Here is an 18,253-nt window from a genome sequence, read left to right as displayed (position 1 = left end):
GAAGCTTTTGATTTTATTTTTCAGAGTTATACTGAGCAGGAAGACACAGCTGTCATTTGAATGCCTTCCTTAGGGATAACAACACTCTTCAGAAAGCACGCCCTCTCCTGAGCCACACGCTTGACCCTCGGCTCTCCTGTTTTCTCTGTCTGGGCCTTGTGCTGCCATCTGGAAGAACTAGCCAGACCCGACACATGCAGGAAGCTCACCATGATGTTTTTGTGGATGAAGCCCCTCCGATACCTAGCTGGTTTGAGATGAGGATATTCTTCAGTGCTGGTGATTTTAATATTCCAAACCTTCTTCCAGGCCTCATAAAGCTGAACGTGTACAGGGTAGACTCCGGAGTGGTGGGGGGACACTGCGTAGCCCATGTCGGTAGGAATGCCGTGCTCCTAAGACCAAGCAAACTGTCGTTAGAATATGAAAAGAAGGCTGGTCCTTTTGCTCTTCCTCCTTTCTAGAGTCTCACTGCACAGCCCAACCCTGAGCTTACAGTGATCCTCCTGTCTCAGCTTCCCAAGCGCTTGAAATACAGGCATGCCCTGCCATGCCCTGGCTTTGAAGATTTGTCTTGATTATAGTTTTATTTTAGGGTTTTGAAATGTACTATAAATACACGTATTTAAATCCATCATTAGTTATTGTTTGGTGGAATTAAAAATGATATCTATAAAGACCATTAAAATTCTTGAAGTTGGCTAGCCATCAGACAACCTTCTTATTGTGCTGGTCAATTGGAGGTGGTAGGGTGGGCGAAACATTGCACTCCACTTAACATACTCTTGGCCACCTGTTCTTGCCACTGATCAAATTTGAAAACATTAAATAACAAGCACCTTATATAAACAATACTCATCCCACTCCACTGGACACAAAGAATGATGAACTTTCCAAGTTTAATTGGTCCAGTCTGCTATATTTCTATTGGGGTTTCAGCATGTGCAGCAATACCACAACTAAATCTCAGTAGAAGCACGTAGGTTTGATTGTAAACTGTAGAATTATTATTATTATTATTAGTCCTCATCATTTACGCAAACGGTACCCAAAGAGATAAAAAGTCTGGGAATGCCGGGCGATGGTGGCGCACGCCTTTAATCCCAGTACTCGGGAGGCAGAGGCAGGCCTGTGAGTTCGAGGCCAACCTGGTCTACAGAGCTAGTTCCAGGACAGGAACCAAAAAGCTACAGAGAAACCCTGTCTCGAAAAATCAAAAAAAAAAAAAAAAGTCTGGGAATTTACATGACCTTTAAATTAAACTTTCATACATAAAAGGATACCAGCTAAAAACAAACACCTTCCAAACTACACATGCATAATGCATACTGAGGAAGTTGACTAATGATGGGTCAAGGTGTTCCTCATCTATTGGTCCTGCTCAGGTCCTGCCAAATCCCAGTGAATGTTAGCTTATTTTGGGGAAGATCTGGGCTAACTCAGAATCACTGTAATTGTTCTCAGCTTCAGGTGGCCCATGAATCCTCATCTATGGCTCTTGACATAGAGATGGTTTCCCAGATACAAGGTGTGAAATCAATCTTTTAGAACACCCAAGGTTTTAATATTGACGGATATTTTTCCTGAATGATTTGTTTTGCTTTCTGTTTGTAGTTTTCAATTGCTTGACAACTTTCAAAGACTGCACCAAAATAATCTTTCTTTGAATTAGTCATGGTTTTCCTCACACCACACAGCGATTTCACACAGAGAATCATAGTATCAGGCTGTCAAACAGACTGCTTTGAAGAAGAGTGCTACAAATGGATGTGGAAGGCAAAGAGATACAGCCAGCTTTGTTTCTCAACCCAGGGAGTATCAAAAAGGGGAGAGACGCACATGCAGTATCTATCTACATATAAGAAAGCTGGATGCTAGCTAGGCATTGCCACTTCTCAGTAGGGACTCAATATGTCCTTAATTGATGTGGGATTCCCCTCTGTATGCTGTGATTACCATTAATGAATAAAGAAAACTGTCTTGCGCCCATGATAGTGCAGAACTTATGCAGGTGGGGAAAACTAAACTGAATGCTGGGAGAAAGAAGGGCAGAATAAGAGAAAAGCCATGGAACTGCTGCAGGAGACAGACATGCTGAAACTTTGCTGGTAGGCCACAACCTTGTGGTGATGCACAGATTAATGGAGATGGGTTAAATTACTATGTAAGAGTTAGCAAATAAGAAGCTAGAGCTAATGGGCCAAGCAGTGGTTTAAAAATAATATGATTTCTGTGTGATTATTTTAGGGCTGAGCAGCCGGGAACCAACAAACAGCTTTTTACAACACCTAATTTCACTTCCTTTCAGAATCTTACCTCACTATTCTAAGCGTCCATGGGTCCTCTCTGGTCAGGATGCTATAGAGCTGAGAGCTACACAGTGCTCCTGAGTGACAGAGATGAGACAGCAGCCACACAAGAGACAGACTGAAGGATAACTGGGAAGGCCTGAAAACTTTCCTTTTACTTTCGACCTCTGGAGACATTTCAATGCCTATGCAGTCATTATCATATAATTGAGGACTTCACTAAAACAGAAAGGAAATACCTCCTTGCCTTTATCCCGAATTTTAAACAATTCACACTGAGGCAATTTCTTCCACAAAGAATTGTGTACCAACATATAATTCTGTTAGAAAAGGTTGCTAAAGTATCAATCTCAAATGGTTGAAGAACAGGGGTACAACTTAAAAGGCCAGACAAAAGAAAATGGAAAAATAAGGAACAATTACATGTTAAGAACTTCTCAGAGAAATTCACGAGGAAGCAATCCACAACAGTCAGAGCTATATTACAAACTCCTAACATCCAGAGATTCACAAACAATGATGTTGACCAAGAGGTCAAGGCGGCTTTTCAGTGCTTGCTAAGTACTCTTATGATTTCAAGAAACGGGATGCTTAAGAAAAAGAAGATGTAACATATAAAGAACATTTCCTTCATTTGAATTCTTAGAGAATATTGGACCACCATGATGATGGTATATGCAGATTCTTTTATAATTATCCTTCCTTCCTTCCTTCCTTCCTTCCTTCCTTCCTTTCTATCTATCTGCAAGCTTTAGCTATTAAAATTTCACCTCTTCTTTGTAGTCTGGTACTGTGATGGGGGCATTTCACACTCACATTTACTATCTTACATTTGGGAGAAAAATGAACTACATCCAATTTTCTAGCCATTGCACAGAAGGCTACATAGCTCAAAGTGTTGAGACATCATTAATTCAAATGTGGGGCACATTTAAAATGGCTCTTGCAGGCACAGAGGCGCAGCAGCGGCGGCGGCGCCAGCCGCACAGAGGCGCAGCGCGGCGGCGGCGCCAGACATGGCGCAGTGGCGGCGGCAGCACGGCGGCGGCGCCAGACGCGGCTGAGCAGCGGCCAGACCCAAGCGGCTGGGACAGGCTTGCAATAAGGAGAGCAGATCGCCCTACTACAATTGAATCAAAGAGGTAGGCCTTTGGTTGGCCAGGTCACTGGCACAAGGGGAGCCTGGTCCTGTCCTGAAGATCCTTCGGAGGGGTGAGAGGGTTCTTGGCCTGCAGCAGGAATCACGAAAGAGAGTGAGGGCATTTTGTAAGCGGAGCCCTTGGCCAGCAGGGAAACCTGATCCGGTTTCTAAAGGATCCATTGGATAGGATCAATAGGAGGAGATGGGCAGGCGCCAAGGCAAGAACTCACCCAATAATCCGAAAAACAACATGAAAACATCAGAACCCAATGATCTTACAACAGAAGTATTTGAACAACCTAACACAGAAGAAGTGGAAAAAATCGACTTTATGAAGATAATAGAGTCCCTTAAACAACATGTAAAAAATGCCCTTATAGAAATGGATGAGAAGTATAACAAAAAGTTTGAAGAAATGAGTAAATACGTACATGATACCCTGGGAAACCAAGAAAAAAACCATCAAACAGGTAATGGAAACAGTTCAAGAATTGAAAACTGAAATGAAGGCAAAGAAGAAAATACAAACTGAGGACCAGCTGGATATGGAAAATCTAGGCCAACGAGCAGAGTCTACAGAAACAAGCATAATCAATAGAATACAAGAGCTAGAAGAAAGACTCTCAGATGCTGAGGACACCATAGAGAAAATAAACGAACAGATCAAAGAAAACAGCAAAGCCAACAAATTCTCAACAAAAAAAAAAATTAAGGAACTATGGGACACAATAAAAAAACCAAACCTAAGAATAATAGGAATAGAAGAAGGAGAAGAGTCACAGCTCAAAGGCTCAGAAAATATTTTCAACAAAATTATGGAAGAAAACTTTCCCAACTTAAAGAAAGATATTCATTTAAATATTCAAGAAGCATACAGAACACCAAACAGACTGGATCAAAGAAAAACATCTCCTCGCCATATAATAATCAAAACACAAAATATACAGGTTAAAGAAAGAATATTAAGAGCTGCAAAAGAAAAAGGGCAAGTTACTTATAAAGGTAAACCGATCAGACTTACACCTGACTTCTCGATGGAAACTATGAAAGCCAGAAGGTCCTGGATAGAGGTTCTGCAGAAGCTAAGAGACCATGGATGCAAACCCAAACTACTATACCCAGCCAAGCTATCGTTCACTATCAACGGAGAAAACAAGACATTCCAGGATAAGAACAAATTTAAACAATACGTAGCCACAAATCCAGCCCTACAGAAAGTAATAGAAGGAAAATCGCAACCCAAGGAATCCAACACTGCCAACACTGCCTACAATAACCCAGGCATCTAATGACCCTTCACGAGCACATCTCAAAGAAGGGAGACACACAATCTCTACTACCAAAAGCAATAAGAATAACCGGAGTAAACAACCACTGGTCATTAATATCACTTAATATTAATGGGCTCAATTCACCTATAAAAAGGCACAGGCTAAAAGATTGGATACGAAAACAGGATCCAACATTCTGCTGTTTGCAAGAAACACATCTCAACCACAAAGACAGGCACCTACTCAGAGTAAAGGGTTGGGAAAAGGTGTTTCAAGCAAATGGTCCTAAGAAAAAAGCAGGTGTGGCCATACTAATTTCTAACAAAACTGACTTCAAACTAAAATCAATCAGAAGAGACCGAGACGGTCACTTTATACTCATAACAGGAACAATTCATCAGGAGGACGTCTCAATCCTGAATATATACGCCCCCAATATAAAAGCACCTACTTATGTAAAAGAAATATTACTAGAACTCAAGGCAGACATCAAACCACACACACTAGTAGTAGGAGACTTCAACACACCTCTCTCTCCAAGGGACAGGTCAATCAGACAGAAACCTAATAGAGAATTAAGAGAATTATTGGAGGTAATGAAACAAATGGACTTAACAGACATCTATAGAACATTCCACCCAAATAGGAAAGAATATACCTTCTTCTCTGCAGCTCATGGAACCTTCTCAAAAATTGACCACATACTCGGAAACAAAGGAAACCTCCACAGATACAAAAAAATATCAGTGTCCACCTGTGTCTTATCAGATCATCACGGATTAAAGTTAGAAGGCAACAACCACGCTGCCCCCAAAAAACCGACAAACTCATGGAAACTGAACAGTCAACTACTGAACCACACCTGGGTCAAGGAAGAAATCAAGAAAGAAATTAAAGTCTTCCTTGAATTTAATGAAAATAAAGGGACAACATACTCAAACCTATGGGACACAATGAAAGCAGTGCTAAGAGGAAAGTTCATAGCACTAAGTGCCCACTTAAAGAAAACGGAGAATGCATACATTGGGGACTTAAAAACACACCTGAAAGCTCTAGAAAAAAAAGAAGCAGACGCGCCCAGGAGAAGTACAAGACTGGAAATAATAAAACTGAGGGCTGAAATCAACAAAATAGAAACACAGAAAACAGTCCAAAGAATCAATGAAACAAAAAGCTGGTTCTTGGAGAAAATCAACAAGATCGACAAACCCCTATCCAAACTAATTAAACGACAGAGAGAGAACACGCAAATAAATAAGATCAGAAATGAAAAGGGGGACATAACCACAGACACAGAGGAAATTCAGAGAATCATTAGATCTTACTACAAAAGCCTGTATGCCACAAAACTGGAAAATACAAAAGAAATGGACATTTTTTTAAATAAGTATCATATACCAAAGCTAAACCAAGACCAGGTGAATGATCTAAATAGACCGGTTTCTCGCGAAGAATTAGAAATGGTTATCAAAAATCTCCCTTCGAAAAAAAGCCCAGGACCAGATGGTTTCAATGCAGAATTCTACCAGAACTTCCAAGAAGAATTAATACCTATACTCCTTAAGGTATTTCACAATATAGAATCAGAAGAGTCATTGCCAAATTCCTTTTATGAAGCTACAGTTACCCTGATACCAAAACCACAAAAAGACCCAACCAAGAAAGAGAATTACAGACCGATCTCACTCATGAACATCGACGCAAAAATCTTCAATAAAATACTGGCAAACCGAATCCAAGAACACATAAGAAAAATTATCCATTATGATCAAGTAGGCTTCATCCCAGAGATGCAGGGCTGGTTCAACATACGCAAATCTATCAATGTAATCCACCATATAAATAAACTGAAAGAAAAAAACCATATGATCATTTCACTAGATGCGGAAAAAGCATTCGACAAAATTCAACACCCCTTTATGATAAAGGTCTTGGAGAGAATAGGGATACAAGGGTCCTACCTAAATATAATAAAAGCTATTTACAGCAAGCCAACAGCTAACATTAAATTAAACGGAGAAAAACTCAAAGCCATCCCACTAAAATCAGGAACACGACAAGGATGTCCACTCTCGCCATACCTCTTCAATATAGTGCTTGAAATTCTAGCAATAGCAATAATACAACATAAGGAGATCAAGGGGATTCGTATTGGAAAGGAAGAAGTTAAGCTTTCGTTATTTGCAGATGATATGATAGTGTACATAAGCGACCCCAAAAATTCTACCAAAGAACTCCTACAGCTGATAAACAGCTTTAGTAACGTGGCAGGATCCAAGATCAACTCCAAAAAATCAGTTGCCTTCCTATACACCAAGGATAAGGAAGCAGAGAGGGAAATCAGAGAAGCATCACCTTTCACGATAACCACAAATAGCATAAAAAACCTTGGGGTAACCCTGACCAAGGAAGTGAAAGATCTACTTGACAAGAACTATAAGTCTTTGAAGAAAGAAATTGAAGAAGACACCAGAAAATGGAAAGACCTCCCTTGCTCTTGGATTGGGAGGACCAACATAGTAAAAATGGCAATTCTACCAAAAGCAATCTATAGATTCAATGCAATCCCCATCAAAATCCCATCAAAATTCTTCACAGATCTGGAGAAGACAATAATCAACTTTATATGGAAAAACAAAAAACCCAGGATAGCCAAAACAATCTTATACAATAAAGGTTTGTCTGGAGGCATTACCATCCCTGACTTCAAACTCTATTACAGAGCTACAGTATTGAAAACAGCTTGGTATTGGCATAAAAACAGAGAAGTCGACCAATGGAATCGAATAGAAGACCCTGACATTAACCCACAAACCTATGAACACCTGATCTTCGATAAAGGAGCTAAAAGTATACAATGGAAAAAAGAGAGCATCTTCAACAAATGGTGCTGGCAAAACTGGATGTCAATCTGTAGAAGAATGAAAATAGATCCATATCTATCACCATGCACAAAACTCAAATCCAAATGGATTAAAGACCTCAATATCAGTCCGAACACACTGAACCTGATAGAAGAGAAAGTGGGAAGTACTCTACAGCACATGGGCACAGGAGACCACTTCCTATGTATAACCCCAGCAGCACAGACACTAAGGGCATCATTGAATAAATGGGACTTCCTGAGGCTGAGAAGCTTCTGTAAAGCAAAGGACACTGTCACTAAGACAAAAAGACAACCCACTGACTGGGAGAAGATCTTCACCAACCCTGCAACTGACAAAGGTTTGATCTCCAAAATATATAAAGAACTCAAGAAACTAGACCGTAAAAGGCTAATCAACCCAATTATAAAATGGGGCACTGATCTGAACAGAGAATTCTCAACAGAAGAACTTCAAATGGCCAAAAGACACTTAAGGTCATGCTCAACTTCCTTAGCGATTAGGGAAATGCAAATCAAGACAACTTTAAGATACCACCTTACACCTGTCAGAATGGCTAAAATAAAAAACACCAACGATAGCCTTTGCTGGAGAGGTTGTGGAGAAAGGGGTACACTCACCCATTGCTGGTGGGAATGCAAACTTGTGCAACCACTCTGGAAAGCAGTGTTTCGGTTTCTCAGGAAATTCGGGATCAACCTACCCCTGGATCCAGCAATACCACTCTTGGGAATATACCCAAGAGAGGCCCTATCATACAACAAAAGTATATGCTCAACTATGTTCATGGCAGCATTGTTTGTAATAGCCAGAACCTGGAAACAACCTAGATGCCCTTCAACGGAAGAATGGATGAAGAAAGTATGGAATATATACATATTAGAGTATTACTCAGCAGTAAAAAACAAGGACTTCTTGAATTTTGCATGCAAATGGATGGAAATAGAAAACACTATCCTGAGTGAGGTAAGCCAGACCCAAAAAGAGGAACATGGGATGTATTCACTCATATTTGGTTTCTAGCCATAAATAAAGGACATTGAGCCTATAATTCATGTTCCTAGAGAAGCTAAATAAGGTGAATCCAAAGACAAACACATAGGCATCCTCAGGAATATTAACCTTCATCAGGCGATGAAAGGAGACAGAGACAGAGACCCACACGGGAGCACCGGACAGAAATCTCAAGGTCCAAATCAGGAGCAGAAGGAGACGGAGCACGAGCAAGGAACTCAGGACCAGGAGGGGTGCACCCACACACTAAGACAATGGGGATGTTCTATTGGGATCTCACCAAGGCCAGCTGGCCTAGGTCTGAAAAAGCATGGGATAAATCCGGACTAGCTGAACATAGCGGACAATGAGGAATACTGAGAATTCAAGAACAATTGCAGTGGGTTTTTGATCCTACTGCACGTACTGGCTTTGTGGGAGCCTAGGCAGTTTGAATGCTCACCTTACGAGACCTGGATAGAGGTGGGCAGTCCTTGGGCTTCCCACAGGTCAGGGAACCCTGATTGCTCTTCGAGCAGATGAGGGGGGGGGACTTGATCGGGGGAGGGGGAGGGAAATGGGAAGCGGTTGTGGGGACGAGGCAGAAATCCTTAATAAATAAATAAATTAAAAAAAAAATAAAATGGCTCTTGCAACATGACATACTCAGTGAGTGCTGGTGATTGTTACTACCCCATTTCCTCTTGCATGTGATGATCTTAACACACATCTTTACCTGGAAACTATAACAATTCTGAACTTTCATTTATTGATTAATTAGTTACTAAAAATACAAGCTCCTTTTTCTCTACCTCTACTGTGGATTTGGGGATCATATGTCATTTCTTCTTCTTCTTCTTCTTCTTCTTCTTCTTCTTCTTCTTCTTCTTCTTCTTCTTCTTCTTCTTCTTCTTCTTCTTCTCCTCCTCCTCCTCCTCCTCCTCCTCCTCCTCCTCCTCCTCTTCTCCTCCTCCTCCTCCTCCTCCTCCTCCTCCTCCTCCTCCTCCTCTTTCTCCTCCTCCTCTTTCTCCTCATCCTCTTTGTGGGCTATTTCCTTCAGACCTGGACCTGTCCAGATGCAACCATTTCACAAAGCTCTCTGGTAGCTCCCTTTGAAATAATTTTATATAAAAGCTACATAAACACATCCTTCCGATCTGTACCCAATGCTCCTAAATATAGCCCTTTACCATGTCTCATGAATATTGTAACTAGTCCAAATCTTATGTGTGCCTACTCTTCTGCAAGTTTACTACAGTAGCCTAGTCCACTGTCACCTCTGGCCATTTGGTATAGGTTTCTAATATTCTATCCATTTTTTTTCTCACTTGACTTCTTCCAAACCATTCCCCATATAGTGGCCAAAGAAGTTATCTGACAGAGTCAAATATGATCATATGACTTTCTATTTAAAATCTTCCAGGCATTCCCCTTGCACTTAAACACAAAATTATAGCCTGAGCATGATCTCTGCATCACACAACCCTTGCTCCTTAAATCGAGCCTTACAATGTTCATTCTCTTTCATCCTACTGACCTTTCCTGAAATTCATAAAGCCCTTTCCTTCCCTGGTATCATCCTAGTCTGAATCTTCTTCTTCTTCTTCTTTTTTTTTTTTTGAGATAAGGTCTCTCTCTATAGCCTTAGCTGCCTTGAATCTCACTATGTAGACCAGGGTGGCCTCAAACTCATAGATCTGCCTGCCTCTGCCTGCTGAATGATGGGATTGAAGGCATGTGCCACTATGCCCAACTTCCTACACTCTCTTCTGGGTTAATCTGCAGAATAGACCTGTCTACCAGAAATACTGGCACAACAGTGGCACAAATGTTATGGGATGAATCAACCACTTCATAATTATATTTAAGGCCCATTCCAAAAGCATGGGATAAAACCGGACTCGCTGAACACAGCGGACAATGAGGACTACTGAGAACTCAAGAACAATGGCAATGGGTTTTTGATCCTACTGCACGTACTGGCTTTGTGGGAGCCTAGGCAGTTTGGATGCTCACCTTACTAGACCTGGATGGAGGTGTGTGGTCCTTGGATTTCCTACAGGGCAGGGAACCCTGATTGCTCTTCGGGCTGACAAGGGAGGGGGACTTGATTGGGGGAGGGGGAGGGAAATGGGAGGCGGTGGCGGGGAGGAGGCAGAAATCTTTAATAAATAAATAAATAAAGCAAAAAAAAAAAAGGTCGAAGCCATACACAATATTGCTAAAATAGCCAAGAATTGAAACTAGACGAATCATGGACCTAGGGGGGAAAACCTACTAGTATTATTCTGTCAAAGAAACTTAGTAGAATAACAGTAGGTAGTAGAATAGTAGTTAGTAGAATAGTAGTAGGTTGGAGGTATATGCCTTTAATACCAGCAGAGACAGGTGGATCTCTGTGAGTTCAAGACAAGCCTGGTCTACAGATTGAGTTCCGGGACAACCAACCAAGGCTATACAGAGAAACTCTGTCTTGAAAAACAAACAAACAAACAAAAAAAAGAAACTTAGCAATAAGATGACTCTTAATGATTAGCCTTTGTTTTTCAAGGTGATACAGAATCATTTTGTAAATGTTTCTTTGTGCCTCTTCTACACTAAGCAATAACTCTGTGGAGTTTGGTTTCTGTTGCATTCACCACTGTGGGATCATTGTCTTATTAAGCAAACAAGAGATGCACATCTGTGCGCAAGTGCGGATGTGATGCTGACACTAACCACCCTCTTCTCTTTTGAATTTTTTACTTTCTCAATCGTCTCAGCAAAATTGTCAGTTTATTTGAAGTTTAGACATATGGTAACTCACTGAGGAATTTTAATAACTGCACAAATAATACTTGCAAACACATGTGAAACTGTAGTTGAGATTATTTTATGAATCAAAAATTAAATATGTAATTTCAAAATAATAAAATTTTATGATATAAAATGTAACATACGTGAGACTTTGTTATCATTCAAGATTTTCCAAACAGATAATACAAAGATAACTTAAAAGGCAAGTCCTTAGGAAAATCTCCTCAAAGACTAAAGAAAGAAAGAAAGAGAAAGAAAAAAATCCGTATTTAAGTATTCAAACAACACAACCACTTCATTGCCAAAGTACCAACTCTGAAAGTACTTTCTTATTCAAACTCTTGCTGGTAATTAAGAATGGTGTTTTACTTTCAGTGCTTATCTCAATTTCAATCTTTCTGAACAGAAGAAACTTAACATTTCTTATCCAAGGCTAGATAGCCCACTGCTTTTTTTTTTTCCGGCTCCAGATATAAGCAAGTCTGTAGGCTATTGTCATTTCTAAACCCACAGAGGCAGTCTACAATCTGTTAGCTATCCTGTCGTCTCCAGAGAAAGCAGCCGGAAACTGCAGCGACGCATTTTGGAATCCTTCTACATGTGTTTCTGCTCTTTCTTTCGGTTGGTATGCCCCATTTTTTCAGAATGTAAAAGTTCATGTTTGGTTAACTACTTCACAACACCGAGATTCAAATTTGCAATTTGCATGAATGTTAGATAAAGTCTATTTACACTTAGCATTGCAGTGCTGATTCTAGGAAAAAAATGGGCTCCTTTTCTTTGACTTTTTAAATGGCTTCCTTTAGAACTCTGGCTGTTGGAGACACTGTTTCACAGAGTACACTGTCTAGAAGACAGGAACATATTTGGAAAATAAGATTAGAATCAATGTTTGAGACAGTTGTTTTCCTAAGGTAAAAATGATAGCCCAAACACACATCTCAGGTCCTGAGTAGGTATAGGGCCTGTGATAGCTGAGAGAGGAGGCCATAGCAGCTGGGATGACTGAGGGTAAGGGGAGAATGGCAGTGATGTGGTCAGAGTGGACCAATGTACATGAAGACTGTTAAAAGAAATCTGAACAAATCACAGCATAAACTAGGGAATTCAGGTCCAGTTGGAGAGTTAGGGTTTGGTCAGTGTTCCAGGGCTGTTAAATAGTGGAATCCTTTCTATAATTAATGATGATATTTTTGATATGGTTTAAAATTAAAATTCTTAGAAGGTGATTAGCCAAGGACCCTTATTTTTTTCACAACCAAATGTGAAATAAATGAGTTGTACAAACAATCACTAAGTTTCAGATTAAAAACACCATTTCCATAATGCATGCCCACCATTGGAACACTTTGAAGATTGAGAAGGAAGACTGTAAGTTCAAGATCAACCTGTTTTTAAAAGCTACATTAAATGAAATATTATATTGATTTTACTTTATCTTTGTGGTTTTATAAATAATTTTTATGTTCACATGCTGGATATAAATGCATTATTTTTCATTGATGGTTTAATCTTATATAAGCAAACTTTCCCATTCACATTTTACAGGAGTTATGATGCATTTATAAGCAGCTGGTCAGCAATTTGTAGGTTTGGCCCCCACACACCTCTGGTTTTCTTATATATGCTCTTCAATTTGTAGGACAAATGGCTGTCTACTCTGGCTATTATGTCAAAACCCTATTGGGATGACAATGCTGTTTTGAATGAATTTGCCTTAAGGATTTTAGAGTCTGCTGGCAGCCAGTGTCTAAATAATTCGCTTGCTCTTCCTCATTCTAGGCTCCTGGGAGGCGATTCCTAAGTCCTTGTTGCAATTTTCCAAAGTCCCAACTAGGGACTTCGTTGTTCACGACATGCCAAACCTGAGCTCACATTTGAGTTTGCGCTTAGGATGGAACCTTTCAGGTCAGAAGGACCAACCATGTAATCAGAGAATGGGGCACTGAGGCGGGTAATAGGGTTGACCTCCGGGCAGGAGGGGAGAGCTGGAGAGTGAGTTCTGTCACAAGGACAGTGAGTCCATCCATCATGCTGATATAGTGAAATCTTAATAAAAACTGGGATTCAAGGCTTATTCCCCAACTGGTAATACTCACACGGACCCAGAAACCTGCATAAGTAAATGTTCTTTGTCTCGCAGCCCGGAGAACAAAAACCTGCTACAGTTGTGAAATTAACGAAAATCCTTGGATAAAGGTGTTATCGGCATTAATAATGAGATCTTGTGAGATAGGATGGCATTAGAGTAGCTCATAAAACAGAAGTGTGACCCTACCGTCCTGAAGTAACACCTCTGAGAAACACTGTACCGTCTTTAATTAACTCAATGATTAGAAAGGGCTCCTATTCCCAGAGTGCAAATACAAGAGAATGAGATTCTCAGCGCCACAGGGACCCTAAGATACACAGCTGGATATGAGGAGACAGCCAGGGCAGAGTCCTGGGCCTCGAGTCCATGTGTTTTATGGCCGAGTGCTGTGGGTGGACTGTTTACCCATACCATACCCCAAGCTCTCATCTTACCAAGGTTAGGGGCAATGGCAGTAACTATTCCTTCTTCTCTAGCCAAGCAAGATGCTCAGAGGCAAGAGGGTGACCCAGCCCCTGCTGTCCTAAAGAAGCCCAGGACGGAAAGGCAGTGTATCCTGCTTAAGAAAAGGCCCAAAAGCTTTGGCATTGGATGGGCCATCCAGTCCAAGAGTGAACTCACCAGTCACCACCAACGGCGGTGATAAAGGGCTGCTACCTGCATTGCCTGTCGTGTTGGCCAGAGCTTCCTGAAATTAGGCAGCTTACTCAGGAACCTGACCAGAGCAGAAAGCAGCTGTTTAAGCTTCCCCGCAACCACAGGCCAGAGCTAAGGTGGAGAAGCAGCAGAGGTTGTTGGCCAGCACTGAGAAGCAGGCTGCTGGTAAAGAGGACGTCTCCACCATACATGACACATATACGACACATGAAAGTGGTCGGCGGGAGGGGAGGGGAGGGGGAAATCATGTAGCTATATTTCAATTTAAAAATTAAAAACTATACGAGTTAAAAGAATCCTTCCAGTGTTACTTCTGTGCCCCACCCACTCAGATTCTTACGTAAGTGCATGCATGCTTAAAGGACACGATCATGATCAACAATATTTAATACAGGTTTAAGTTAGCACTATGATCTGCTTCATAGAAAGTTGAACAAATGAAGATATCAACCACAAGTGTATTTTGGCAGAGATAACCGATGCTATGTTTCCAAGTGACTCGAGGATCAGCTCTGGTAAACACGATAGGATTGTAGCCGTGCCCTTAGCCATAACTTGCTCAACAGCACACACGTCCCTTCCAGTCCCAGTACAACTGAGTAGCTTTGCTATTTGATGAGCTGGAACGGCATTTAATAAGACAAATGCATAAGCAAGTGCCAGCAGCAAAAGCAAAGCTACAATTCAGTCCAAGTACTTTTTAGGCGCCGCAATGTGGGTGTGTACTATGGTTCAGACTCAGTCACTGGCAATCTCTGAAAGTTACTAGGGTCAGGTGGCTGAGCGGCTCCATCCTCCCTAATAACCAAGCAGTTTCTTAGTACGTTTTCACTTAAAGGGGCATACTTTCCCGTCTCCCGGAGCTCCTTGCAGCATGCTGGAAGTGTCACACCTGTGCTGAGTGGCTCGGAAGCACGCAAGCCACGAGAGGATGCGCTTTTCTGAGAACATTCAGAAAACTCGTGCGAGCACTTGTACTCGGTATATGCCAGATTGAGGCTTGTTTGAAATTGCTTAGATTTACTCAAGTGAAACACAAGACGGGGGCTTTCAGAACTATAAAAGAAATGCGATTGGGGGAAGCTTTACTTTTATATTTAAACAGCTGGAAAGATAGTTGGCTGGGGATATAGTGAGTGTGCTGTAGGGCTTGGGTTACACTAGCTCTCTTTGAGTGTGAAGCAAGGAATTTGATTGGGACACTGGATGGTTTTTAAGACACAGTAAAGCTGTAGACAGTTCAATGGCAGTTGCAGATCCCCAGACTACTTTCAAGGACACTTGATCTCTCAGAAAACACACACGGTTGAGTAGCTGGGGATGTTTAAGTCTGCACAACACTAATTTTAATTGCAGTTCGATATGCTGAAAAGAAAGTTAGTGAAGACATTGGTCTGCCGTGGTTATTGCACACTGTCTGGTGTTTATGGTAGTTACCGAGGCAGTGATGTTGGCGGTCCTTCATGGACACCAGAGATGACATGCCATATAAACATCTATGCAAGAGAAAAGCGTCATAAAAAGCCATGCTGGGATGTGCTCAATTTGCTCTGAAAACATCACGGTCACTAGTGTCAGAGGCGCTGGGGCTTGCTTCTAGACAAACTGTGGCACTCACGTGGGCTCTTAAGCTTGACAGCTCAGGATGAAATCCTCTTCTCCAGCTTCCACCAGCTGTGCGATCTTAGTGAAATTATGCAAATTCTCCGATCTTTGTAATGCAGGAATAATCAGCCATATAGGCGGCAGTGGGGATTCATGAAATAAGTATAACATATGATTCACAGTTGGAACCCAGCAATTTCCCTTTCTTCATTTCCTTAAGAATCAAGACTGAAATGTATATTTCTGTTACATTTATAGAAAAGAGAATAAAGCATTATTTTTTTTAGAAAAAATCATTATTCCCCAGTCTGAGCATAAATTAAATGAAAAGAATGGGGGGTTTGGGAAATCAGATAAGTTACTACAATGATCCAAAAATAGGCATAAAATTTAGAGGCAGTTGGAGAAGAAAACGGGTGAAAAGGAACAGAAATGACACAAGGGGGAAACAGAAGCGACATCACGGAGTGACAGGAATGGTGGCTATGAGACATGGAAAAGCTGAAGCTGTGGCTGAGGAGATGACTCAGTGGGTAAGTCACTTGCTTCAAGTGTGACAGACAGAGTTTGCAGCCCAAAACCCATGTAAATGCATAGTGGTTGTACCTTCCACTCTCAGAAGGCTGTGGTGGGGTGGCTAGGCCAAGGTTGCCAGAACAGTCACCGCTGGCAAAAGACTGGGCATGGGAGATCCTACCTCAGAGAGTAAGGTGGAGAGGGCTCCAAGAAGATTCCTGATGATGCCGTTCTCAGGCCTCCACACATACGCTGCCAGAAGGGCACATGCAACACACACACACACACACACACACACACACACACACACACACACCACACTTTAAAGAATACCAAAGGTGAGCTGAGTTGCAGAATTGGCCCCTACTTATTGCACAGCCATTCCCTCTGATTTGAAACATTCCTAAGGAAGTAAACTTACAAGGCCCAGGAAACTACCAAAGTTTACAGCCTCACAAAGTCCCCTTCTGGAAGTGATATAAGAAGTGACAATTCTGGAGAGAGGAGACTCTTCCATGGTCTGAACTGTAAGTTCTGCAGGGAGCTCCAGGGATGCACTGGAGACACCCCAGCTGTCATCCTGCTGGGGTGGGCTTTACAGTGAGGCAGCTGCTTCTGAGCCACTTGTGATCCTGTAAGTCACCCCAAACACTCCCGGTTCACCCATCCAGATGTGGGTGAGACTGTTTCTGCTTCTTCCGTTCTGTCATTACTGCCCTATGTGGGGTGAACAGATGTTTCCACAGAAAGAATCAATGACATTTGTCTTCCTGCCGTCCCTTCTGGCTCTGCCCCATTTCTAGCCACATCTCAGCTATCATGTGCTCTCCGGTCTAGGAAGACACAAGAACAAAAAGACAGAATTTAGGAGCAGCATTTGTGGATCTGGAAGCCGAACTCGTCCCTCTCCACATCCTGCTCAGCCCAGCAGGAAGAATTTATAGACAGATTCATAAAGGCTTTGAGTTTGCCTCATGTCCACATGACTGTGGGCAGAGGGGGACTATTCAAACGGAACATGCACTAAATTTATATCTTGCTTTTACAAAACCAGTTTGTCAATGGTATGCATGCTGGCAAGGAAGTCTAGCATTTGTGCCGCAGGAAAAGGGGGAAAGGAACGGAGAGATGTATTTTTCTACATTCTCTCCTTATAACGTATGAAAGCTTCCCATAGACTGAAAGAGTGTAATCTGAAGAGGAAGTTACAAAGTAACCCTTCAGCTCCAGAGGCAATCAAAATCACTTTCCAAAGTTTAAAGAAATAGGCTTCCATTTTTTTCGTACATCTTTGGTTTTGGTTACCTCTCCCTTCTTAACCTTACTCTGCATCACCTCCCCGCCCTACTTTACCTTTCTGTCCATAGCCTCACCTTTGCCTCCTTTCATGTCCTGTAAGTGTTCTGCTAATCCCTCTCACTTAAGGCCTTTTTATTTCCCTCTCCAAGGTCCTTTCTTATCTTCCTGGCCTATAGAGGCACCCCAAATCCAATGCACTGCTGGAGAATTCATAGTTAGGTGCCAGGTAAAAAGGGAACATATGGTTTTGTCTTTGTGGCCCTGGGTTACATCACCTAGTATAATTTCTTTTCCATTTCCCTGTAAATTTACATTTTCTTTACAACTGAATAAAATTTCATTGGGTATTTTTTACCACATCCTTTTTAGCCATTCATCAGTTAAAGGATATTAGTCTTCCCCAGCTGTGAACCATGTATAGTATATCACCAATTGATTCAGAAAGTTGTGTCCACCAGTGCAATAATCAGCATGATTAAGAAGGAGGTAACCAAATGCTTTCTGGTTAGGTTTGGGGCTCTCTCCAAGGAAAGGAACCTGTGTCTATGTCTGTGAACCTGATCAAGAGATTATAGCCTTTAGAGGAGAACCTATTACTATTGTTTTGATAAATGGACATACAGTTAAATTCCTTTCTGCTGATGTCCCTAAATTAGTGCTGATCTTGTCCTCCATTGGAAGTGCTCTGC

At 41.5% G+C, this 18,253-nt stretch overlaps 1 protein-coding gene across 5 annotated transcripts in view; it reads right to left on the bottom strand.

Moving 5' to 3' along the window:
- Window positions 1–18,253, bottom strand: part of LOC121451988 (bifunctional heparan sulfate N-deacetylase/N-sulfotransferase 3) — a 131,313-nt gene that overhangs the window by 62,250 nt on the left and 50,810 nt on the right. For all 5 annotated transcript variants that reach the window (XR_005974763.1, XM_041657845.1, XM_041657859.1 and 2 more), the window contains exon 5: window positions 210–395. Coding sequence is in view for 4 of the 5 variants with exons in the window: in XM_041657845.1 (XP_041513779.1) it covers window positions 210–395 (186 nt within the window). In the remaining variant the exon portion in view is untranslated. The remainder of the gene's footprint in view (window positions 1–209; window positions 396–18,253) is intronic.

Source organism: Microtus oregoni, unplaced genomic scaffold (assembly GCF_018167655.1).
Source record: "Microtus oregoni isolate MIOR12 unplaced genomic scaffold, Mior012 000000F_ref0000247, whole genome shotgun sequence".
Lineage (NCBI taxonomy): Eukaryota > Metazoa > Chordata > Mammalia > Rodentia > Cricetidae > Microtus > Microtus oregoni.
Note: the sequence above shows the minus strand (reverse complement) of the source record. Positions and strands in the feature narration are given on the sequence as shown.